Source organism: Heteronotia binoei, chromosome 21 (assembly GCF_032191835.1).
Source record: "Heteronotia binoei isolate CCM8104 ecotype False Entrance Well chromosome 21, APGP_CSIRO_Hbin_v1, whole genome shotgun sequence".
NCBI classification, from domain to species: Eukaryota; Metazoa; Chordata; class Lepidosauria; order Squamata; family Gekkonidae; genus Heteronotia; species Heteronotia binoei.
The window spans coordinates 94,869,327-94,895,136 of NC_083243.1; the positions used below are offsets into that span (position 1 = coordinate 94,869,327).

At 45.1% G+C, this 25,810-nt stretch overlaps 1 protein-coding gene across 4 annotated transcripts; it reads left to right on the forward strand.

Moving 5' to 3' along the window:
• Positions 1–864: 864 nt before the first annotated feature.
• On the forward strand, positions 865–25,157 carry ARFGAP2 (ADP ribosylation factor GTPase activating protein 2). Of its 4 annotated transcripts, none has more exons than XM_060261617.1 (17): positions 865–1,007; positions 1,394–1,512; positions 7,121–7,193; positions 7,430–7,561; positions 7,649–7,729; positions 8,546–8,648; positions 10,063–10,119; positions 10,496–10,540; positions 11,232–11,284; positions 12,479–12,615; positions 12,871–13,002; positions 13,683–13,811; positions 13,897–14,031; positions 19,662–19,788; positions 19,902–19,992; positions 21,691–21,809; positions 23,195–25,157. In XM_060261617.1, the coding sequence occupies exons 1-17, from the start codon at positions 936–938 to the stop codon at positions 23,213–23,215; spliced, it is 1,626 nt and encodes a 541-aa protein (XP_060117600.1). In that variant the 5' UTR covers positions 865–935; the 3' UTR covers positions 23,216–25,157. The 4 variants fall into 4 exon arrangements, with proteins under 4 accessions (XP_060117600.1, XP_060117601.1, XP_060117602.1 ...); XM_060261618.1 differs by having other exon boundaries at positions 8,546–8,636; XM_060261619.1 differs by lacking the exon at positions 10,496–10,540.
• Positions 25,158–25,810: the final 653 nt, after the last annotated feature.

The following is a 25,810-nucleotide window of genomic DNA, read 5'->3' on the forward strand; positions in this document are numbered from 1 at the left end:
GTTTCATTTACCAGGTGAAATCCAAGTGGGCTGGAAGACTGACTCAGTCAGAGCCTGCCTCTGCAGGAAAGGGTAAAGAGGAAGCATGGTAATACCTAGGCGTAGCCGATGAGGAGGAGCATGGTAGCTCCCAATTGTGCAGCACCCAGTGCTGGCTTGGGCCATGGTATGAACGGTGAAAAGCATGCTGGCATGATTCTCCTTGCTGGCTATAACGTGCCTAGGCTAGCATGAAGTGAAGATGGCCACTGCCATGCTCTTCGCTGCCACAATGGACACAGACTAGCACAAGATGAAGTCAGGTATCCTCTTCCTAATGCTCATCAGTCAAAACCACACCAGACCTGGGTGCTCATTTGTCCAGGCCCAGATCAGCACAGGGTGAAAGGAGGCACTTTTGCTTCTCCTTGCTAGTCATACCAAATCATGCATAAGCTGTCAGTGAAAGAAGCTGGGTGCCACCATGCATGTGCCTGTGCTCTGCACGTGGGCTGGAAGTACAAAACCCGGCCGGTATCACCGTGCACTGCACCCAGAAAGCCAGGCGCTAATATACTTCTCCTAGCTGCACCCAGGCTACGCGCGACCAAAGCTTTGTGCTGCTGTGCCCGAGTCCCTCCATACTGCTAAAACAAATGGCCAATCTGCCCCTGCTAATAACTCTGTCCCCTCCCACCCACAACCCTATGTCTGAGAGGCCTTTTGCCCGGTTCTCCCGAGTATCCCGTCTTGGGCAGTTAATAGCGAAGCAAGCTTTGGGCATCGTCCCAGTCGACTTGGAGATCACAATTTTGCCTCAGGCGACATCCCAGCAGCAGAAGTCGTACCGTCTCGACTGCTCCCGTACAGCCCTTCTCCCGGAAACCAGCCTGTTTGCGGATTGGTCCTTACGGAGACCCGTTGTGGACCGCGCAGAGTGCTGGGAAAAAGAAAATATGGCGGCCGGGCCTAGCAAGGCTGAGATCCAAACGCTGTTTAAGCGGCTACGGGCTGTGCCGGCTAATAAGGTACTGTGATGTGTTGTTATTGCGAGGGCTTTCAGATTGGTCAAGGACTTTGTGGGACTGTCGTTTGCTAGTCACAGCTTCCCCCCTGCCCGACAGTGAGGTCGAGTGTAGACCCATCGCCCACTAACAATAATGGGGCTGCGCCGGGTTTCTAGGGTTGAAGCCCGGGGGATGCGGTAAGTGGGTTTTTGGTGATTTGTTTACAAGAACGCCCCCGAATTGAATCCTTTGTTTCTTCTGTTAAAGGATCTGAAGTAGTTTAAGAGTTGCTTCCGCTAGTCATATGGCTGGTTCGTTCTTTTACCTCCTCTTTGCTTCCCTCTTCCCAGTCACCGCCGGGGGCTTTACATTTGTCGTCTTCCTACCATTTTTTCTGTTTCTTATAGTCCTGTTTTGACTGTGGTGCAAAGAATCCGAGCTGGGCCAGCGTCACTTACGGTGTTTTTCTCTGTATTGACTGCTCTGGAGTCCATCGGTCACTGGGTGTGCACCTCAGCTTCATCCGGTGAGTGTGAGCTAAGGAGAATTGGGGATGTGATCAGGTATTACCATATTTCATCTTGTAGATCTGATGTCTAATTGGGTAGGTTTGGTTCTTCCCCCTACTCTCAAAGGTCTTCATACACGTCAAAGGTGTTTGATCATTCAGTCTTTGAGGAAATAGCCTTAGAGTAACCTAATTTATCTCTTTCGCCAACCCACCCCCTTTTTCTTTTGTTAGTTTGGAGAACAGTATTTTCTCTATGTTGTGTGCATGAGTGGCTGCTCATAAATAAATAAATAAATAAATAAACACAGAAAGTCCTGTTCAGCAGCATTCTGGAGCTGCCCAGGGTCTTGTGCTGCCCATTGCTGATTTTAAGATTACAGCAGTTATATTCTGCTCAGAATATGAACTGCTCAATTCATTATAGAAAAATAGAGAGGAAAAATTGGTCTAGAGTACCTTATTTGAAGAAGAAGAATTGCAGATTTGTACCCCGCCCTTCTCTCTGTATCAGAGACTCAGAGCAGCTTACAATCTTCTTTATCTTCTTCCCCCACAACAGACACCCTGTGAGGTGGGTGGGGCTGAAAGAGCTTTCACAGAAGCTGCCCTTTCAAGGACAACTCTTGCAAGAGCTATGGCTAACTGAAGCCCATTCCAGCAAGTGCAAGTGGAGGAGTGGGGAATCAAACCCAGTTCTCCCAGATAAGAATTCACACACTTAACCACTACACCAAACTCCCTCTCAGGCAGGAAACCGAGAGGGGATTCAGGGCTAGAATGGTGGGAGGAACCTTCCTTTGTGGTGGTCTGTGAGTGTTAATGTGATGTACTAGCTAGAGTTAGTTTTGAGACAGTAGCATCTTAGAGACCCACAAGAGTTTCATGTAGGGATTGGCACAACTGTGAAAGCAGATGTTTGTGGATTGGGATTTTCACAAACCCTGAACATCCAACGAACTCCTCCTTTGGACAAACTGGTTAGTGGTTCATCCAGTTCATGAGCTCAGCCCATCCCCAATGAAGTCCAAAGGCATTTAAATGCTTTTGTAGCCCACTTCTAGGTTGGGCAGGCCCAACTGAGCTCCAAGGCCCTCTAAAGGCCTTCAGAGCTCACTGTGGGAGCTCAGTCGAGTCAGGCTGCCCAGCTTGACTGAGCTCCCAGAGTGAGCTCTGAAGGCTTTTATAGGCTTATATTCCCTTATGTGGGCAGGCCCCACCTGGAGGTGGACTTTGAAGGCCTATAAAAGCCTCCAGAACTTACCCTGGGAGCTCAGCGCAGCTTTTAAAGGCCTTAGGAGCTTACTCTCATTTGAGCTGGCCCGACCTTTCAAAGCTCACTTCTGGTCAGACTCCAAGGGTATTTAAATGCCTTCAAAGCCCGCACTAACCATCCCCAAACCTCTATGGAGGTTTGTGGGAAGCATTCATTCATTTATTACAATATTAAGACCAGTGTACAGTTTAATCACTCATAAAATACAGTACAAGAAATTTGAATTTAAGGACTTTTAGAATGTGATTGTGTTGTCAGAGTGGATATGGGGACAGAGTTGGCATCTTGGTTTGTTGCAGGCCTTGGTCCCAGTGTCTGTATCCATGTTTGGAAGGGTATTGCCATAGGTGAGAATTTGTTTAAGGTTAGGAGGCTGTAGGCAAGAAAAAGTTTGCCTCCCAGTAGATTGTAGATTGTTAATGATGCATTGAACTAGTTTGAGCTGAGAGCTTTATGTGACCAGCAGTGGTATTCTGTTGTTTTTTTAAGCCTATCTGGTAGCAGGCTGTCCCTTTTCATTCTGGCTTTGTTGATTTTTTTTCCTTACTACATCAGGTGTGAGTTGTAATTCCAAGAATATCTGTTGTAGATCTTGTTGCTGGAGTCTCTATCTGAGGGGTACATGCAGATGTGGCTGTAGCATAGAGCTTGACAGTGGATGGTTTGGTGTGTTTAGGATGGTGATTGGTGTAGATATGTTTGGCAATCAGTAGATTTCTGGTATAAGATGGTTTTTATGCTTCTGTTATGTATTTGTACTGTGGTACCAAGACAATGTATTTTTTGAATGGATTGGTTCATGATCAGGTTGATGGTGGGGTGGAAGTTGCTGAAGTCCTGGTGAAATTCCTCCAGTTCTTCTTCCTCATGCATCCAAATAATAAATCTCAAGTATAAGAGGATGAGAGCTGAGGAAGTGCTGCTCCAGTTAGCCATGAAAATGTTGGCATATTGGAGTGCCCATGGCTGTGCCACTGATCTGAAGAAATCTTCACCAAATCTGAAAAAGTTGTGTAAGAGGACAAACCGACAAAGCTTGAAAGTGAGGCTGGCTGTGGTATTGTCAGAGATGGTGTTCTAATAGCTTGTAGTCCATCTTTTTTGGTGATGTTGGTATGATGCAACCATGATGACCAAAATAATGTTTCCTGGAAGATTGTTAAATGACTATATTTTTCTCAGGAAGTCTTTGGTGACTTGCACATAACTGGGGTTTTTGTTGGCATAGGGTCTGAAAATAGCATCCATGTATCCAACACTCCTTCAATGATAGTGCCTATGCCTGAGACAATAGGATGTTGTGTTTTTTTGGGCTTGAGGATTTTGGGAAGAAGATAAAAAATACCTGGTCAATATTCCTGTGGTATGTCCATATGGATCTGTATGCGTGTTGGTAATTTCTTCAAAATCCTGTTTAGTACTTTCTAATATTATTTTAGGAAGCCCCGTGGCGCAGAGTGGTAAAGCTGCAGTACTGCAGTCTGAGCTGTCTACTCACAACCTGAGTTTGATCCTGGTGGAAGCTGGGTTCAGATAGCCGGCTCAAGGTTGACTCAACCTTCCATCCTTCCGAGGTCGGTAAAATGAGTACCCAGCTTGCTGGGGGAAAGTCCTGGTGAAATTCCTCCAGTGCTTCTTCCTCATGCATCCAAATAATAAATGACTGGGGAAGGCAATGGCAAACCACCCCGTAAAAAGTCTGCCATGAAAACGTCATGATGCGACGTCACCCCAGAGTCAGAAACGACTGGTGCTTGCACAGGGGACTACCTTTACCTTTTAAAAAAATATTATTTTGGCTGAGGTGATGGATGTCCAAATTACTTTTGTCTCCTTTGTCTAGCACCCCTTCCCAGTGTCTTGCTGACTCCTGATACTTCTTGACAATGGAATTTTTGCGGTTACCTATATATAAGGCATGGGGGTTTTGTTATTAATTGTTGATCCTGTTTATTGTTTTATTGTTTTATCCTGCTGATTTTTTATGATGTAAGCCGCCCTGAACCCATTTTGGGGGTAGGGAGAAGGTATAAATTGAATAAATCTAATATTCCTGAGTGGGATCTCGGAATAGTCAGTTGTAGAAAGTGATATTGGAGAGCTGTCTTTCAGCTTTCTGAATGTAGTCTGATTTTTTCCGTGATGACAACTGCTACTGCTTTGTTAGCTTCTTTACTAATGATGTCTGGATTGTTTCTGAGGCTGTTGCATTTCTTTCAGTGTGGGTGAGGTTATGTTGTGAGATAAGTTGTTTCTTGATCACATCAGCTTGGGCTCAGCTATGAAAACATTCTAAATAGAGATATAGTGTGGCATTGCTGCCATTGGGGGGGGGTTCTATATAAAGTCCATTTTCTTGCATGATTGAGTGAGTAATGATTGGTGGTCAGTGTGTTGTCTGATGGTAGAGTGTTAGACTAGGATTTAGGAGATCCAGGTTTGAACCCCCACCCTGCTGTGGAAGCTTGCTAAATGACCTAAGGCCAGTCACATCACTCTTAGCTTAATATTGTTGAGAGTAAAACGGAGAAAAGGGATACTGTCCTAAGCCACTTTTGCTCCCAGCTGGGGGCTGTGGCTTCCTTGGTTGAGTCAATCCTTCTCATGTTGGATCTTTTTCTGCTGCCTTCAAGTTTTCCTAGAATTATTGTCCTTTCCAGTGACTCTTGTCTTCTCATAATGTGACCAAAGTATGATAACTTCAGTCATCATTTTAGTTTCTGTGGAGAGTCAGGCTCTAGAACCCACTTATTTATCTTTTTGGCAGTCCAAGGGAACTGTAAAACTCTCCTCCAACAGCACATTTAAAGTGAATCAACTTTCTTCCTATCAGCTTTCTTCATTGTCCAATTTTCACACCCATACCTAGTAATGGGGGATATCATGGCGTGAATTCACTTGATCTGGGTTGCCAGTGACCCATCCCCAGGCCCAGCCCAAGGATGCATGGAGCCCCAGGCAGCCTTGCTGCCTGCTGCCCCCTCCTTCCCTCCCAATTTTAATGCCCAGGGAACTGGCAGTGAAGCGCCAGCTCCCAGGGCTCTTTCAAGGCCTCCCCCCACGATCAGCTGATTGGCGGGAAAAGCCGCTGGCGACTCCTATGCTGGCCTTTCAGTGCTGGGGTGGCAGTGGCGGCGGGAAGGACAGCAAACTGCTGAAAAAGCAGCAGCTGCTTTTGCCTTCTCCCCACTTTCCTCTGACCTGATCCGGGGAGGAACTGGGGAGGAAGCAGCAGTGGCAGCCACCGCTTTTTCAGCAGTTTGCTGACCTTCCCGTTGTGCCCTCCCCCCAGCACTTTTCCAGCCAATCAGCTGATCGACAGGAGGGTAGCCTTGAAAGAGCCCCAGTGCTTCACTGCCAGTTTCCTGGGCAGTAAAAATTGAGTGGGAGAGAGGTGGGGAGATATACAGAGGAAAGGTAGATGTCTGTGTTTCAGCAGACCCATATCAGAGTCTTTATTCTCTTGTGGATTAAGTCAAGCCAGAAATGGATTGTCTCTTCTGGCTGCTGGGTCAGGAAACAGAAATCTGAGATGTTTGATATATGCTAATTGCCAGGTATCTCATGTCCTGCAGTACTTACTACCTTGGGAGAGGTGAAATGAATACATCTGGGAGTAAATTTCAGGATGATGAAGGGCCACTCAGTATCAGTTATCAATACCCACGTTAAATAAAAACATGGGCATAATCGTTCTTTCCTAACTATGCCCTACTTTTAAAGATGATTTGTGAAATGCATGGAGCTGTGTCTCTGGTGAGATCTATAGGTTTTTTTCCCCCTCTGTGTAATTATAAACCTGTAAAATCTTTGTTCAAATTAAGTAAGTAAGACTTCATGAAGCATAACCATTGCCATAGAGCAATTTAGTGGTGCTAAACCCAACAGGCCCTTTTGGGAAGGAGTATGTTCCTCTAGTATAGGTTCTGGTGTAGCTTTTCTTATTGGACAGTATATCCTGAGAAAGATCACATATGTCTAAAAATGATCTTTCTGTGTTGGTTGTGTTTCCTCCATTCCAAAAATCTGTGTTCCCTTTTTTGATTCCATTATGGCTGTTTGGAGCAGCTCTATGTACAGAAAGTCTCTGCATAACATTTCACTTCTGAATCTCAAAACATTATCCTAGTATTTTGGTGCCTGGATCAAAAGGTAACCACTGCTTTGTGTTCAGGTTGAAATGACTCAGGTTAGAACATATACTTCCTTCCATGTGGTAAGGGTGCTGGAAATAGTTCATATATTCCTCCAGCTATGGCTACATTGCTTTTGTGTGTTTTTGAATTCTGAATCTGACCTGGTGAACTGGTTTGCTTTAGACAATGACTTCACTTTTTGTTCTGTTGCCAGGTCTACAGAGCTTGACTCCAATTGGACCTGGCTTCAGCTGAGATGTATGCAAGTGGGTAGCAATGCCAATGCGGTAAGGATCTGTTTACAGAGTTTGGCCTTTGGTTTCTTGTCTGGATATTTTTATGTTCTTCTTATGAAGCTGTGAGGAGAGATGGTACTTGTATTCCGGAAAACACAGTGAACTTTCCTTGAATCCACAAAACGTGTGTTTGGAATCACTAAGAGGCTGCATGGCTGCTGCATGAAGTTTTAAAATGTGTTCTTATTTTTTTTGTATTGGAACTCAACTATATTTCCTCTTTCCAGACTGCCTTTTTCTGCCAGCATGGTTGCACCACCACAGATGCTAGTGCCAAGTATAATAGCCGGGCAGCCCATGTGTATCGAGAGAAGATACGGCAGCTGGCAAGTGCTGCCATGGCCAAATATGGGAATGATGTAAGTACCAATGAGCCTTTGCTCTTTGGGAAGGATGGAGGATTGTGATGCTTGTTGTTGATCTCAGTGGATTATCTTCTCCTGCAGCTCCTGATTGATGGGCTGAGTGGGACACCCGGCCATTCCCCAGAGAAGAGTGATGCTGACTTCTTCCTGGAACATACACAGGTAGGATAAGCTAACGTGGATTGCATTTCCTTTTCTACTAGAAGGCTATATAGGCATTATACGTTTCTGTATGGATGCTACCAAAGCACTGTCATAACTTAGAGTCTCACTGAGACTCTGGGTGCTGAAAATTCAACTTTGGATGTTATGTATGGCAGAAATAGAACTGGACTAATGACTGTCTTGAAATTCCATAACCTTCTTCAGTGAGAGATACGGGGTTTTTTTTACCGTACTTTACTTGGTTTGCTATTATACTCTGGGATACCATGAGATCAGGACACAGATGTTGCTTCACACCCTGTTCATCAGCTTCCATTAGGCAGCTGACTGGCCTTTGTTAGAAACCATGTACTGAACTAAGTGGAACCTGAATCTGATGCACTAAAACAAAATATCTCTGACTAGTATTACCTTTTCTGCATTAGAGGCAAGATTAATTAATGATTGACAGATTTCTACCTAACCTGCAAATTCCATTGAATTCAATAGTGTTTATGTGTAAATATGTGTTGGGATTATAATGCTAATTCCCAGGGACTGGGTGCTCTTGTTCAAAGTTAGCAGAGATGGGTCTGAAGACATTTAAAGGAATGGTCTGAATCCAAGATGTGTTTGAATCTACTGTTCCTTGAGATTAATTGAGATTAATCTGTGACATTTGAACACCACTGAGAGCACTGGTAGTTCTGACTGGCTATTATAAATGGTTCTTAATTATTAGCAGCGAGTGGTTGATCCTTTAGGTTGTGATCTCATTGTTCTGGATGATTCAAGTATTGAACCTCCCTGATAACCTAATTTGCTTTCTTTAAGGCTTGCAATATTTGGGATGTGACTGAGACAGGTCAGAGCACAGTGGAAACTTCACTAGAGTTGGAGAGAGCTACAAAGCCATCTGAAAACAGTGAGGTTCCATGTGAGTACCTTTAATGAAACTTTCCCCATAGTGAATTTCTCTAGGCCTAGTTGGGGAAAAATCATGCTGTACATAAGCTGGGTGATGGGCCATAGGCTCTGAGTGGCATAACTTCACGGATGTATAGTAATAGAAGAAGATATTGGATTTATATCCCGCCCTCCACTCCAAAGAGTCTCAGAGCGGCTCACAATCTCCTTTACCTACCTATCCCACAACAGACACCCTGTGAGGTGGGTGGGGCTGGAGAGGGCTCTCACAGCAGCTGCCCTTTCAAGGACAACCTCTGCCAGAGCTATGGCTGACCCAAGGCCATGCTAGCAGGTGCAAGTGGAGGAGTGGGGAATCAAACCTGGTTCTCCCAAATAAGAGTCCACACACTTAACCACTACACCAAACCGGCTCTCCAGGAGATGTATTTGGATCATCTCCCCCATGATCTCTTGTTCTGGATGTTAGATCTCTCCCCCCTCTCTACATACACACATAGCCATGCATGAGAGCCAGTTTGGTGTAAAGTGGTTAAGAGCACAGACTCTAATCTGGGAAAACCGGGTTTTATTCCCCACTCCTCCACATGAAGCCAGCTGAGTGACCTTGAGACAGTCACAAGTACTCTCAGAGCTGTTCCTCTCAAGCAGTTCTTGAAAGAGCTCTCTCAGCCCCACCTACCTCAAAGGGTGGCTGTTGTGGGGAGGGGAAGGGAAGGGAGATTGTAAGCCACTCTGAGATTTCAAGTGAAAGGTGGGGTATAAATCCAGTCTCCTTCCCCTTCTATTTATATATCTCTCTGCGTGTATACACACACAGACAATTATACATATTACAAAGGGAGGATATAAATATTCTCTATAAAACATATGAGTATTGTTGCCATTCTGTTACTGTATTTTCCCCTTTGATTGAGAGGGTTTTTTCCCTTGAGTAAGTGGAAAAGGTAAGAATTTTCCAACTGTATAGAAACTGAAAGTTATCAGATGTGGGGAAGCAGTTATGTTAGCTGAAGTGCTTTTTGCTTTGCAAGGTTATTCAGAAGGTGGCTTACTGCCTGAAGGTTTCTGGATTCTGCTACTGCCAGGGATGAGGAATGGGTTGTGCCGAGCTAGCATTCCCTTGATGGAAGAGAGGAGAAGGGCAGCCTTGCCAGATTCTCCTCCTTGCAGCCCCCTGACCCTCATATCTTTTCATTCATGAGTTCCAGGACTACCATTGGTTTTTCAAGGTTTGCAGAGTGCTGCTGAGGTAGGGGAAGGTGGAGACAATTTCCTTCTGGAATCACAAAGCTGGCAGTTATGTGAAACTAGAAGAATTTGGTATCTCTTTACTTAGTCCAAAAACTAATGTACAATGTTCATGGCAGAGAAGGTAAAAATATGTTGTCATTGCTATAGTTATTTCTCCCTTCTGTCCATAGATCCTGACCAGGGTCCTTCAACTGACTTGCTGAGCACTTCTCCCAAAGGGTCTCTTGGTAAGTGTAAGGTCTTCTATTTTTGCTTTCAATTAAGGCCTCTGATGCTTACCATCTAATTCTAGTAAGTGCTTAGTTTATCAATGATTTCTATGACAGCTGTTGGATCAGTCAATGAAGTCAGCATTTCTCTCCGTCTGGTATTATAGAAGGGAACTGAATGTCCTATTCATCCATCCTTAAAAAGTATTCCATTCATCCTTGCACAGTGTTGTGTACACCCCCCCTCCCCTTTCTGATCCTGGCATAATCTCGATTTGGACCTTCTGTTGATATCATTTTTTCTTTGTCTGCACCATATCCAGATTATAAGTAGAGCTCTGGCATTCTGGTCATCTTTTCAGTACCAATATGTGCATATCTTTTTCTCCCTCAGACGCATCCATGTGTCTGTCTTCACAAGGGGCTACTTCTGCCAGAGGTAACTGGCTATTTGTGGTGCCTCTGCCTTCTCTTTCTGGGTTCTGCCTTCAGTCTGATGTCTGTCTGAATCATGCACATGCCAAGCGAGCAGGATCGATGAATCGCAACTGAAGCCAAGAATAAATCCTGTGCTTTGGCACCTTTGCAACCAGTCAGCTGAGCACACATGGCTCCAGTTGCAGAAAGACACTTAAGACATCAGCTGCTTGGGCTCTTTTGGAATTGTTGGGCAATATCCAAGCCCGTGCATCATTCTTTAGGTGCATCCTGCAGTGTAGTTGTCTTAGTGCTGGAGGTCTTCCCACAGGCAAAATACTTGCTGGCAGATCACACTTTGCATTTTTGCACTGCAGATGGTACTGTGTAGAATGCTGTCTGTTGGGCAGCTGAATTCTCTTTTCTGACCTGTATCCTCTGAAGCATCACTTCTTGGTGTAATCTTACACTGCTTTTTTGCATCTGGGTGAGGAGACCCAAGAGCCTGTTGATCTGAAACTGCATGGTGTGTGGCCTATTATTTTGGCTTTGTATTTCTGTACACTGCTGCCCAGACCGTTGGGTGTATTAACCATGCACATGACACATTTGGCTTAGCTGCCCTGTGCTCTGAAGCTTTTTAAGTACTGTTAATTAACAGCAACATACTGCTGTCATCTTTGTTTCTATTCAGTCTTCTTTTTTTATTACAGAAATAAAGCCTTCCCTTATTGGAAAGAAGAAGCCAGGTGCTACCAAGAAAGGGGTATGTTCATTGAGGAGGACCTGCATGTATGCATTTTTTCCTCTCACACACACACCACTCCCACCCACATTCAGTTTGGTGAAGATTGCCTCCTTGGTTCTCTGGCTTCTTCTTTTTCTTCTACTGTTTAATGTTAGCCCAAACAAATAGCTGTTCAAAATTGCTTTGGTTTTAGTGAATCTCCAGTGGGGTGGAGTTCTGTACGTGTTCTGAGACCTCTCTGTGTTCTTGCTGTTCAGTTGTGATGCACCAAGTGGTTTTATTAAGAGGGCCTTTTTGGATCTGTCTGAGAGGCACATGGGGCTCAACTTTGGTTTTAGCTGGGGGTGATTCAAAATTATTATAAGGTGCCTTGAACTAAGAGGAAAGGTGAGATGTAATTTTTTTTATAAATAATATATAATCCAACTGGTGCAGGGCTCACAGATTTAAAAAAAAATGCCAAAATATGGTTGAATACTAATATACCACATTCCTGGTGATCTTCCTATGTTAGGAAGCATATTATGCATGTTCACAACAGCTACAACACTCAAACCATCTTCAGTAGCAAGACAGAACAACTTAAAGTGTGAGTGTTATAACAGCTAAGTCTTAGTTGAAAAAAACAATCCAGAAACCTTACTGGACAGCATTGGTAAGAAGCCAAACCTTTCCAGGACCAGTGAGTTCAGGAATATTGCAAAGCTCAGAACCACTGGTGTCAGCCAGGTCACAGTAATGGTCTCCCCAGGCTCTTCTGTTGTACATTCCTTGTGCCTGTACTGATCCTGTTTCACTTGGTATTCTCATAGCCCAATGCGGAGGTAACAGGAGCAGAATGAGGCTGGAAATCTGTAAAGGTGAAGACAAGGCTATGTTTTGTTTGCAAATGCACAGCATTTGTGAACTTCCATATCCTTCTTCCAGGACCTTAATAAATACGTGCATTAGGTGAAGAAACCTTGTATGAGCAGAGCTTGCAAAGCGATACATGTGTGTTTCTCCTTTTACAGGAATTAGCAGCACGTCTCAAGTTAGTTCTAAAACAGCAGGGTAAACAGAGGCTCAGATTATTTTGTTGATTGTCTTCATGCCCTCTCTTTCTGCATAATCTACTGCAGTTAACACCTTAACAATTACAATTTTCACAGTTTGCTCTTAGTGGTCATTTTGGCTTTTCTGGGAGTTCTTACTTGCTGCGTTTTCTTTCAGTTGGGAGCCAAAAAAGGTCTTGGAGCTCAGAAAGTGAGCAGCCAGAGCTTCACAGAAGTTGAAAGGCAGGCCCAAGTGGCAGAAAAGCTGAGAGAGCAGCAGGCTGCAGAGTATAGGAAACAAGCAGAAGAATCTTTGTAAGTGTGGCAGACTTTTGGTATCCATAGATAGGATAAAGATCTGTTTACTCACAAAAACATGGAGACAGTGACTTTCTTCCCATAGCATACAGAGGAAGGATCACACAGGTGTAACTCTCCCCAGATCTAGGCTGCAGTGGCCAAGGAAACTGACTTTCAGCACTATGAGATACTGGGATGTGCTAACGTATCATGGGGAAGAAGGGGTCTGCTTGGACTCTGCAGTGGACTGATATTGCTGTTCTCACTCAGGGTGAGCTCAATGAGACTGGCCTACCAGGAGCTGCAGATTGATCGGAAGAAAGAGGAGAAGAAACTTCAAAACCTGGAAGGAAAGAAGCGTGAACAGGCTGAAAGACTGGGCATGGGCTTGGTGTCCAGAAGGTACTTGCTGTGCTTGAAGAACAAGGAAAGTGTGCTGGGTGGGTAGATGTCTCGTGTGTAACACCTGCCCTAGGTTGCTTGGCTGTTGTGTTACTGCTGTTTCAGTAGACTTGAGTATTGCAGTTAAAGAGACAATCCACAGTGAGCTGTGTCCCAGAGCATACTCCGCTTGGCATGATTTAAGGATCCTGAGTTCTTTGTGAAGAACATGGTCTGTCTTTGCCACAGTCAGATGACTCTTTACATCCTACAAGTGTTCAGACCTTCATGCTTACTGTTATTTAGTACATTCATGAGATGGATGAAGCTCTTTTTGGCAATATCTTTCTTGGTGGAATCTAGTCTAGACATACAGAGAGGATATAGATACTTTGAATATGCCACACAAAGTTCTGGCTCCACATTTGCTTAATCCCTGGCCTCTCAATTAGCTTATGGCATAATCTGAAGGCATATGATACAGCAGCCTTAATGAAACTAAACAAATCATTTGCAAGATGGGCAACTACCTGGGAATCCTGTATATGCAGCCTTGAGCTCCCTAAAGGATGTAAATTTTATGTATATAATTTTATAAAACTGGGCCTTGTCTTTATTGTGATGGTATTTATAGTGTTGATGAGTGGTTGTTGGGGTATGTAAGTTCTGCCTAGACTTATCTCATCACTTCTTCCTACTAGTTCCATCTCGCACTCTGTCCTTTCTGAAATGCAAGTGATAGAACAAGAAACACCAGTGTCTGCAAAGTCTTCTCGTTCTCAGTTGGATCTGTTTGAAGATACTGGAAGCTTCACATCTGGACCCCCCAAGTACGACTGCACTGTAGTCTTCAGTCTTACCTGATTTCTTTTTCTCTGGTTCAGATAGATACCCTCATTTCTGTTTGTTCCGTAGGTATAAGGATAATCCTTTCTCACTAGGAGATGCCTTTGGCTCGCAGTGGGAAACAGACAACTCTTCTTGGGGCATTGACAAAGGAGAGGAGGAGACAGACATCACTATCTCCAGCATCCGGCCCATTGGTGACAGGTAGAAATTAGTTAAACTTGGAAAGGACCTTTGTGGGGGAAAGATTTAGGGACAAGCGATGTTGCTCTTCATTCAGCAGCTAACAAAGCCTTTTAGGATTTATCAGTGTCTTTTGCCTGGAGTATAATCTTTAAAAAAAATCAAAATGTTGTCACTTGGTGACAGTCAAAATATTGGCTGAGTCTTATGACAGTGCTTGAACTAAGCAGTGCCATGGTCGGATCACTTTGCCCTCAAGGCTCGTGTGGATGTGTCACCCCAAACCTGTTTAGGCGGAGAGCGTATTTTGGCTCGCCCGTGGAGCTTGATGGACCCGGAACGGTTCCTGATGGCCCTGCGGGATACCTGGCCCACTGGCGATTCCCTGGACGGTCTGGTAGAGTCCTGGAACGATGGACTCTCCAGAGCCATCGAGATGATCGCACCTAGGCGTCCTCTGCGCCCCCGCCTTAAGCCGTCGCCCTGGTTTAACCAGGAACTGCGGCAATTGAAGCGGGGACTCAGACGACTGGAGAGGCAATGGCGGCGTACTCGAGACAAAGTGACCCGAACATCTTATAGAGAGAGTTTGAAGGCCTATGAGATGGCAATCAAATCCACAAAGAAAGCACACTTTGCGGCCAAGATTGCGTCCGCAACTTCGCGCCCGGCACAATTGTTCGATATAATTCGAGAACTTACAATGCTGCCACAAGGCAGACCAAATTCTATTGAATTGGAAATAGGCTGTGAGGCTTTTGCGAAACATTTTGCGGATAAGATTGCATCACTCCGCCTCGACCTCCCTGTCAATTTTGAGACAGTTAGCGTAATCGAGGCCCCGAGCATGTCTTCGGATCATATTCTGCATGGTTTTAGTCCCCTCAGCCTGGAGGAAGTTGACAGGATTCTCATCTGCCCGCCCAACAACTTGTAAATTGGACCCATGCCTTTCCTGGCTTATTAAATCTTGCCAGAGGGATCTCAGATACCCTGTACGGGATATCATAAATAGATCCCTGACGGAAGGGCTTTTTACAGCGCCGCTTAAAGAGGCTGTGGTCCGTCCCCTCCTAAAAAAAACATCTCTAGATCCGGCCCAATTGGCACACTATCGGCCGGTTTCAAATTTTCCCTTTTTGGGCAAACTTATTGAGAGGGCAGTGGCGAGGCAGCTACAGACTTTCCTGGAGGATGCTTCCGTCCTTGACCCACTTCAGTCCGGAGACGGTGTTGGTTGCCCTGGTAGATGACCTTCAACGGCATCTGGACCGGGGTGGCTGGCAGTGCTGATGCTGTTGGACCTATCGGCGGCATTCGATACGGTCGACCATCGGTTACTGACTTGCCGCCTCGCCGACGCGGGGATTCAGGGGCTGGCCTTGCAGTGGCTTTCCTCTTTCCTTGAAGGTTGGGGACAAAGGGTCACAATTGGGGGGGAGCTATCCCGGAGGCGCACACTTGACTGTGGAGTGCCCCAAGGAGCGGTTCTCTCCCCGATGTTATTTAATATCTATATGCGACCCCTTGCCCAGATTGCCCGAAGGTATGGGCTGGGGTGTCACCAGTATGCTGATGACACCCAGCTTTATCTGCTTATGGACGGCCGGCCGGTCTGCGCCCCAGAAAATCTGGATCGGGCACTACAGGCCGTGGCTGAGTGGCTCAGACTGAGTGGACTGAGATTAAATCCTGCGAAGACAGAGGTCCTTTGCTTGGGTCGTCGGGGACCGGGGGGGGGGGGGAAATCCCCTTGCCAGCTTTTGACGGTGCGCCGCTGATGGCGGTGGATACGGTCAAGAGCCTGGGGGTGCTATTGGAGCCTTCCCTAAATATGGAGGCTCAGATAGCAGCCACTGCCAAGTCCGCGTTTTTTCATCTTAGGCGGGCAAGGCAGCTGGCTCCCTTCCTGGATCGCGATGACTTAGCAACAGTGATCCATGCTACGGTCACCTTGAGGTTGGACTACTGCAATGCCCTCTACATGGGGCTGCCCCTGTGCCAAACTCGGAAATTGCAGCTGGTGCAGAATGCCGCGGCCCGGCTGTTATTGGGCCTCCCAAGATGGGGGCACATTCGGCCGGGTCTTCGGGCTCTGCACTGGCTCCCAATAACATACCGAGTCCGGTACAAGGTGCTGGTCATTACCTTTAAAGCCCTATATGGCCTGGGACCTGCCTACCTGAAGGACCGTCTCTCTCCACACGTTCCCCAGAGAGTACTGAGGTCGGGAACTCAAAACCTTCTCACTATCCCCGGGCCTAAAGAAGTCCGTCTTAAGTCAACTAGAGACAGGGCCTTTTCCATAATGGCTCCTACATGGTGGAACCAGCTGCCGGAGGAGGTGAGGGCCCTGCGGGACCTTATTCAGTTCCGCAGGGCCTGTAAGACAACCCTCTTCCGGCTAGCCTACACCTAACTGGGAAGCAAATGTAGCTTACTAGACTCCTGTTAATTATATTGTATAAGATTTGATGTTAAGGTTTTAAGGTTTTTAAGGTTTTAAATGTTCTGACTTTTTTAACTGCTTATATATGTAAATGTTAATTTAAATTCTGTTTTATCGTCTGCTGTGAGCCGCCCTGAGCCATCTATGGGAAGGGCGGGATACAAATCATAGAATAAATAAAATAAATAAATAAGAGAGGGTCCCTGAGTTTTTGATCTGTGGAAATTTTGAGAATAGAGAGTAGGCACCACAACAAAATAGTTTTCACTAGAGCTGGGGTGTATAATCACCATACATTGGGAGTTTCCAAGCCAAGTGGCAGCTGTTTCAAAGTGGGTGCTTCCTGCTGACATAAAGCCTCTTAAGCTCTTTTGAAGTATTTCCCAAGATATAGAGGAAAGCTAAGACTGGCTCTTTGCTTTGGGGAAGAAAGAGTGAATGAACAGAGGGAGCAAACAGAGAATTTTATGTGGGAGTTTGGTAGGGGAATTTCAGGGGAGTGCAAGAAAGACTGGATCCTAGATGGATTGAAGCAACATGGCTGGTGAAGGAGCTGATGTAGTGACTTGCAAAGTCTGTGCCATGTTTGTTTTCTTCCCTGAGGGTAATGGTAAGTATACGCAGCAAGTATAAGTTGGCAGTCCTACTGGAGAAGAAGATAAAAGGATTTGAGGCATCATAAAGGAAGGTGAAGAGTCCATGGACAGAACACATGCACTTTTGAGAGTGCAACAGGAGGAGGAGGAGGAGATATATTAGGACAAGGAGGAGTACCAAACACAGGAAGAGGGCATGTGGAAGAACGTGACCCACAGGAGCAGGAAAATCAGGAGACATTCTGAGCCTCAATTGCTATGCAGTTGGTTCCAGAATCCCTCTATAGATATTGATCCTGGACTACTGGAATAAGGCCTCTTCTCCCAGTCTCCACAAAGGAAATTTCTGAGGCGTCTGTGGATGAGAGGACTCCTGCCAATGTGGGAGGAGATGTGTGATAGTAATTGGAGATTCTCTACTGAGAAGGACAGAGGCCTAAGTATGCCAACTGGACTTGTCATCTTAGGTACATGCATCCCGGATCTGACAGACTAGAAAGACTCATCGAACCCACAGATTGTTATTCCCATTTTGGTCATCCATGTGGGAACAAATGATACTGCCCAGCACAGCCCAAAATGTATTGAAAGAGTTTTTGGGTAAAAAAGATGAGGGACCTCAGAACAAAAGGCTGTGGTTTCATCAGTTCTTCCTGTCAAAGGCCATGGCTTAAGAAGAGAGAATATTGGAAATAAACGACTGGCTGCATAGATGATGTCACCCTTTCAAGATGAAACTTCTTGGGAAATGGTTTCACCTAACAAGGGTAGGAAAAATGTGTTTGGCAAGAGCTTTGTAAACCTGATAAGGAGGGTTTGAGCTAACTCTTATGGGGGAGGGAGACAAAAATTTTAAGTCTAGCATGATGCCAGTAGCTGGAGATAAGGACACTAAAGATGTGCAGGAAAGGGCACATACATAGGGACCCATTAATGTGCAGGTAAGAACAGAAGTGAAACATGCAGGGCACATAAACAGTGGATTCTGCTGTCTCTACATTAATGCGCAGATTATGAAAAGCAGGAAGAACTTGAGGTGCTAATACAGGAAGGGGGTTGTGATCTAATAGGCGTTACTGAAACTTGGTGGGATGACACTCATAATTGGAATATTAGACTTGAGGGGTACAGCTTGTTTAAAAGGAAAAGGCAAGTAAGGAAGGGAGGAGTAGCACTGAAGGCTGTATATATTTGTGAGGAAATAACGTGAATCTGAGCATGGAAGATCAGAGAGTCTCTGGGTAAAAATAAAAGGTGTAAGAAATAATAGTGATATTATGGTGGGGGTCTGCTGTAGACCACCAAGCCAGGCAAGGGACATGGATGAGACACTCCTTGAACAGTTTATGAAGTTTTCAGAGAGATGGGACATAGTGGCCATGGGAAATTTCAGTTACCCAGATTTCTGTTAATTCTGTTAGAAGTTAAACTCTGCTAAAAATGAAAGTTCTAATAAATTCCTGACTTATCTTGCTGACAGCTTCATTTTCCAGGAGATGGAGAAGGAAACAAGGGGTTCTGCTATCTTGGAGTTCATTCTCACCAATAGAGAAGAACTGGTTGATGAGGTGAACGTAGTGGGCACGCTGAGTAGGAATGACCATGTAATTTTGGAATTTAAGATCATGGAGAAGGGAAAAACTGCATATAAACTGGGCTTTAAAAAAGCTAATTTTAACAAATTTGAAGTTGTGCTGGGTAGAATCTTGTTAGAAATACTTAAGATGAAGGGAGTTCAAGAGGAGTTTCTTCAAAGTGAGATATTGAAGGCTCAATCACCAACAATTCCATTGAGAAGGAAAGAGAGGAACCTAATAAGAAACTAGGGTGGCTTCATAAACAAATTTCTAAAGATCTGAGAATTTAAAAAGACTCATTTAGGAAATGGAAAGCGGGCCATATAACCAAGGATGAATGTAAACAAATAGCCAGTGCTTCTAGGGAGTGTTAGAAAAGCTAAAGTTCATATGAGCTTGTGCTAGTGACAGATGCTAAACAACAAAAAAGGGTTCTTTGGTTATGTTCAGAGCAAGAAAAAGAAAAAATGGTAGGTCCCTTGCAGGGACAGGAAAGTGTAATTGTAACAGCTGATGAAGAGAGGGCAGAACTGCTTAATTCCTACATTTCCTCAGTCTTCTCTTGTGAGGGAAGTGGTGCTCAACCTGGCAAAAAGAGAACACATAATGAGGGAAGGGAGTTGCAGCCTAAGATAGGTATAGGGGTGGAACATAAACACCTAGTTTCTCTGAGTTAAATTAAGGGCCAGACAAATTGCATCCAGAGAAGTACTTCTAAAGAAGTTTGCACCAGGAAACACAGTAGTGGGAGCCATTGACTAAGTTGGGGATCTTAAGAGTTTAAATAACTTGCATTCTTGCTGTGTTGCTGACTTGTGGATGAAAGGCTCTGAGACTTCTTTTAAAGGGAGTCAGTGTAGCTTTTTAGCTAGGGGAGGAGTCATGTCATAAGCCAATTTGGAACTGAGATGATGTATCTAGGCTGTGGCTGATACTGGTGAAGCACATTAGTATGTGAGGAGCTCAGTGGATTTCCTTACTGTTTTAGTGAGTGCAAAGGTTTGAATTTTTGCTTTCTCTGGCCCTCAGACCTACCAACAGAAGGGAAACTGAAGGCAAGATATCCATAGTGGAGTCCAATGAAGCTCGACAGAAATTTGCAGGGGCCAAAGCCATCTCCTCTGACATGTTCTTTGGGCGGGAAGCTGATGCTGAGGTGAGTGCAGTAATGATTCCTCTGTCCTTAAGTTTCCTTTCCCACAATCTTTGTCAGCAATGATGAGTCTGACCACCAGTAGTTGATTTTCTGTATCTTGTTTTATTTTCCAGTACGAAGCCAGATCCCGACTACAGCAACTCTCTGGCAGCAATGCCATCAGTTCTGCTGATCTTTTTGGAGAGTCAGAGTCTGTGAACTCGAGTACGTTAGCAAACAGCTTGAGAGATGGAGCAGCATTCCAGTAGGATACTGCAAAGGGACTGAACTGAAGGCCCCTTGGCTGCCTTTAGATTCAGTTTTTGAGACCTTCAACCTGCTCTCTTCTGCCTGATGTTGACAGAGTCCTGAGTGCTGTCAGACCCACCACATGCTTCCTTGACCTGTGCTCCTTGTGGCTAATTAAAGTGGATGAGAGGATGCAGGGCTCGTTGATGGAATTTGTCAACTTGTCTCTGGCAACGGGCTTATTTAGAGGGTCTCAAGGAGGCTGTGATCATACCGCTTTTGAAGAAACCATCTTTGGATCCTTCAGATCCTGCCAGTTTCCGCCCAGTGTCAAACTTACCATTCCTGGGCAAAGTAATTGAGGGAGCGGTATCTGAACAGCTACAGGATTTTCTGGATGAAGCATTGGCATTGGATCCATTCTAATCCAGCTTCCACCCCAGCCACGGGACAGAGACAGTGTTAATTGCCTTGACAGATGATCTCTGCAGACAGCTGGATTGAGGCGGGTTGGTGCTGCTGTTACTGTTAGATCTGATAGCAGCATTCAACACAGTCAGCTACAGTCTTTTGACCCATTGCTGATGTAGGAGTTTGGTGGCTGGTCCTTCAGTGGCTTACTTCCTTTCTCTGGGGACAAAGGGTGGCGCTGGGTGAGAGGGTATACCCTAGATACCCCGTAAATGTGGGGTCCTGTGGCTGGGAGGGGGGCTTTCAGATCGGGGCACAGATTACCCACTCTTGATGGGGTGCAATTAACACTGGTGCAATCTGTTAAGAGTTTGGGGGTGGTCTTGGATGCCTCCTGGAGTATGGAGGCCCAAGTCACTCATACTGCTAGACTGGTGTTTTTTCATCTGGCAATTGGCCCCTTTCCTATGATCTCCAACCTAGCCACAGTAATCCATGCAACGGTCACCTCCAGATCAGACTATTGTAATTTGCTCTATGCTGGCTTGCCCTTAAGGCTGACCCGGAAACTGCCAACTGATACAGAATGAGGCAACATGAGTCCTGATGGGAACATCACGGATGGCACATATATGACTTGTGCTGCACCAGTTGCACTGGCTCCCTTTACTGCGTCAAGTTTTGGTGCTGACCTATAGGTAGCCAGGGACTAACATATCTACAAGAGCATCGCCCTGGCCCCAGCCTGTGGAACTCTGCCAAATTCCATCAAGGCCCTGCGGGACCTTCTGCAATTCTGCAGGGCCAGCAAGGCAGAGATGTTCCACCAGACTTAGATTGAGGGCAGAAATGGTCTCATCTTGAGCTGGCACCTTGTCAGTCTGCTTTATCTCTCTTACCCTCTCCCCGCCTGTGAAGTAGCTGGCAGCCTGCAACTAGAATAGAAATATTACTCGCCATCTGTTTTTAACATGTTATGGAATGTATTTTGTGTTTTTATTGTAACTGTTTCAGTGATATTATACATTGCCAAGAGCCCTGCTGTGGCCAGGATTGGGCAAAATAGTAATAATAACAGTTGTGGATGAGTGGCCCAACTCCGTGTTGGTGACAACTTGGTGCAAAGCAGTTCAAGTTAGTCCAGTGCCCCAAGGGTCTCAGTTAACTCTAGTCTTTCACAAAAGATGAGGAGCATCTTCACTTAAGCTGCTGGATCAGTGGTAGTGCTCTGTCACTCATGCCTGTATCCTTACTTCCCTGTAGGTGGTGTATCAATTGGAAATGTTCTGCCTGCTGCAGACATTGCCCAGTTCAAGCAAGGGGTGAAGTCTGTTGCTGGCAAGATGGCTGTTCTGGCCAATGGCGTGATGAACTCCCTCCAGGTGAGAAAATCACATGCTTGCTGAGTAGATTTTTCTTGGAAGGGGGCTTAAATGACCCCTTAAGTGTAGGTATTCTGATAGCCAAATTCAGCATGTTGGAAGCAGTGGTGGGAAATAGTTGTGGATTAGTTTTTGTTGAAACTGATGGGGTTCTGAAGTTTAAAAGATTTTAAAAATAGCTAGATAGTATTTCCCACATTCAGCAGTAAATTGTTACATGGAACACCTAAATCATGCCAAATTGTGTATTTTACTCTTGGGATTTCAGAGCAGAAGAAAAGATTGCAGACTGAGGCACACTTTCCTATCTAACCCCCTTGATCTCAATAAGCCTTATAGCGAGTGTTCAACTGGTTTACTCTGAAGGCAGGGCCTGTAGGGAGGCAGCTGCAAGTATACATTTCAGAGGTAATCCTCTCCAGAGAGAATCAGAATTCCTTAGATGCAAGCCCAGGAGAAATCACAATACTGCTGCTAGCAAGGGATTGACTCTGCCCATTTGTTGGGGGTGATGGAGCTGAGCCACTACAATGCCTTGGGCAGCAGTAGGACACTGTTGGGGTAAATTGATTGGCTAAGAGCTACTATTAGGTATTGACTCATCTGTTCTTAATGGTTCAGCTTGAGCTTCTTGCCCTTTTCCTCAGTAATGGCGTTGGGGGCAGGAGCAGCAGCTGACACATGAGCAACTGGGAAGTAGCAATTTGGGTTTATCTGAGGTCCCGCATGGAGGCCTTCTTTCTTTCTTTGCCATTACAAGAACATGCAACAAAATTTTCAAACCATTCAAGATCCCTCAGAGAACTCTGTTACTGCTTCATGACTGAATTAAAAACTGTTCTTGTACTAATCAAGCTTCTCAGAACTCTAGTCAGTCCACACACGGTTCCCACATGTCACTAATGCTTATAGCAGGGCGCAAAAGGGAGCTGTGGATTCACACACCCTTTCTTTTTTGTACCTTTTGTACCTTGAATGTGAATTTGGACCTTCCATACAGGCCTCACAGATATTCATGGCTCTGTGTGTGAACCCAAGGCACATTTCTACACCTACCTGTCTATACATTATTGGGATTATACGTCAACCAGTCCTAAAGATGCATGCTGCTCTACAATGGGACTAGAGAGCCAATTTCCGTACTGGTATTCCCTGTGGTGTTTTTGCTTGATGGCTGTTTCTTGTTTTTAAATTGTACTCTTTGTGTACTATGAGACAGCACTGTGGAGTTCTCTACCAATGAGAATGTCCTTCTGTATGGTTCATAGGACTCTCACAGAGAGAGTATCTTTCGTATGATGATCCACTTTGACTGGCTTTTGTATCCAAGTGCTTGGAATTCTATTTATTAAACTGTCACTGTGTCTCTCTTTCTCATCCCCTAGGATCGGTATGGTACATATTGATGTCTCTGGGGAATTTGCTGCTTGTGGCCATCAGTGAAAAACTTGCACACTGAGTCAACTGGCAAAATTCTGCAGGATTATTTTTCAATTCAGCATGATTGGAGGGCTGCTTGAGAACAGGGTTGGATGGAGAAATGGACATGCCTGGCATTTGCTCAAAATCTTTCTGGACATCAGTTGTGTTAGAAACAAGTTTCCCCCCACCCCCAAGCCCAGACATCTTGCAAACAGAGCACGAGCTGGTCCAGAGAATGTTCCCTTGCCACTGTGTAGAGACAGGGTTGCAGATGAATGATCACATTAGTGTTGCTGTTCCTGTTTTATTCCACAACAGTTGCTCTTGGCAGATCAAATATTGTGGAGACAGGAAGCGGTACTGAATACTCTTCACCTTTCTGCATCCATAGGGATATTGCAGAGGTGTGGAGCTCTTAGGCTGTTTTTTAGCACACAGTTTCCTCTTCTGCACAAATTCTTACTGCCTCTTTATATTGACATGGTATAAGTCATGGTGTAAGCTAGTTCTTTCAAGGGCAGTGGCTTAAAAGCCTAAACCTACAGGAGGCTGCAAAAGTTCAAAGCATGCTTGAAAAAAATCTTTATATGGTTTTACACTGCAAATATGGTGGATAGTTGGAACATTAATTCCTCCCCAGCCATAAATTTGCAGGAGCCTTTTCTGGGAGACTATGGAATTAAGGAATGTTATCTGCCCTGCACTTTCATAGTAACAATCTGCTTTGCCTCATTGGTGTTTTCTGATTTCCATTAAATCCTTCCTTGGGGAAACTAGGGACAGAATGAGGTAGGGCGACTTGCTTCAGGGGCTCTGCCTCCACTCCTGGTATAATGCAGCCCCTGCTATTACCACTGTCCCTCCTCATTTACACTGATAAATTTGCTGAATGTTGGGGCCCTCGTCTATGCGGAAAAAAAAGTGAAAAAGAGCAATGTCTCTTCCTCCTGTCCAAGCTTCATTGCTGCCCCCTTGCTCTTGCAAAGCCTAGCATTATAGGGGTTTTTCTCCTACATAATTTAGTTACAGCTCTTTCTGTTTATCAGGAATTGGAGAAGGAAGACATACCTTTAATATCTTACTGTGCTGTTCTGATGGCCAGGATGTTCAACAAAATTCTGCTGCAAAGCCCCCTGCTGAATCTGCATGTCTTATCTCCCATTTCAGAGTTGGTTATGCTCTTTGACTGACTGTAGAGTCTCCTCAGTGCAGTGGGAGTGAAGGGGGACTTGCAGCTGAGACCTTTTTGCAGTTCCACTGCTGTGCAGTTGCATGTGTCTCTGTAGGGTGGGTTATCCTAGAAGTTCTTATCAAATTGACTGTATTCCCTGGGGTAGTGGGATAAGTCTGGACTGTGGCAGGGTTTGTTTCTGTAATGGGAGAGCAACCACTATTAGGATGTTGCAGTGACACCCTGAGTTTCAGTAAGGCATCCATGCTAGAGGTAAGGGCTCAACTCATAATGGAGCAATATCTTGCTCACTTCTGTATTTGCTTATTTGTGAGTGTGGTTGACCTGCTTTTTCCTTGCGCACTTTCTAAGAGGGTTAGTGGCTGCATGGACTTATTGGAGTTCTCTTTCCCATTAGCACTTTGCTCTGCTCCCCTTCTCATTATTTGCTCCCTGGGTTCTGAAAATGCACTGACGTTTATCTTTGACTATGGCAAATATTGTCTTAAAATAAGGAGGATTACCTCTAGAGCACTAGCTCCCTTCATGGACAAGGATTTGCTCAGTGCTCCCTCTGCTCTTATACTGGAAGAGGGTTCTCTTCTTGAAATGTCTGTCTTGAGATGATGGTAGTATTGATGAGCTGTGTGTGGCCAGGACTCGGTCTCTGCTGGGGGTGGTGGTGTCCAAAAGAGTCATGCGGAATTTTCCCACCCCCCTCAAGTGAATAAAATCAAATACCTGTGTGTCCTCCATGTTATGGGTATCTGTTATTTCAAAGGTATCTCTGCAGTTCTGGGTAGATGTAGGCAGGCAAGAGGTACTCCCTCTTGTGTATCAAGGCCTGTGGGGTGGAAGTTACATACTTGGGGATGAGGGATGGTTGGGTAAATGTGTGCGGAGGGAGAGGAGGGAGAACACATCTTCCAGTGCCTGCTGTTATGTCTTGTATGTTAAGTTTTCCTCATGAGAGTTTGAAGCTCACTGAAGTAATAGAGTACGCATTGGTCCATCTAACAAGTGTATTTTGACTTCTTCTATAATTGCAGTTTTATGTGAAGAGTCAAGAACCCTTTTTTACTGATCCACATTTAAGATCGTAATTTTCCCCTGCCTGCATACAACTTTGGTTTTTGTTGATCTTCCCCTTCCCCTGGAACAGAAGAACGTAAGAGAAGCTATGTTGGATCAGGCCAGTGGCCCATTCAGTCCAACACTCTGTGTCACAAAGCAGTCAGAAAAACCAGGTGCCATCAGGAGGTCCATTGGTGGGGCCAGGAACTAGAAGTCCTCCCAATTCCCCCCCCCCCGCATCAATACGCTGTGCCTAATAGCCACTGATGGACCTCTGCTCCATATGTTTATCCAATCCCCTCTTGAAGCTGGCTATGATTGTAACCGCCACCAT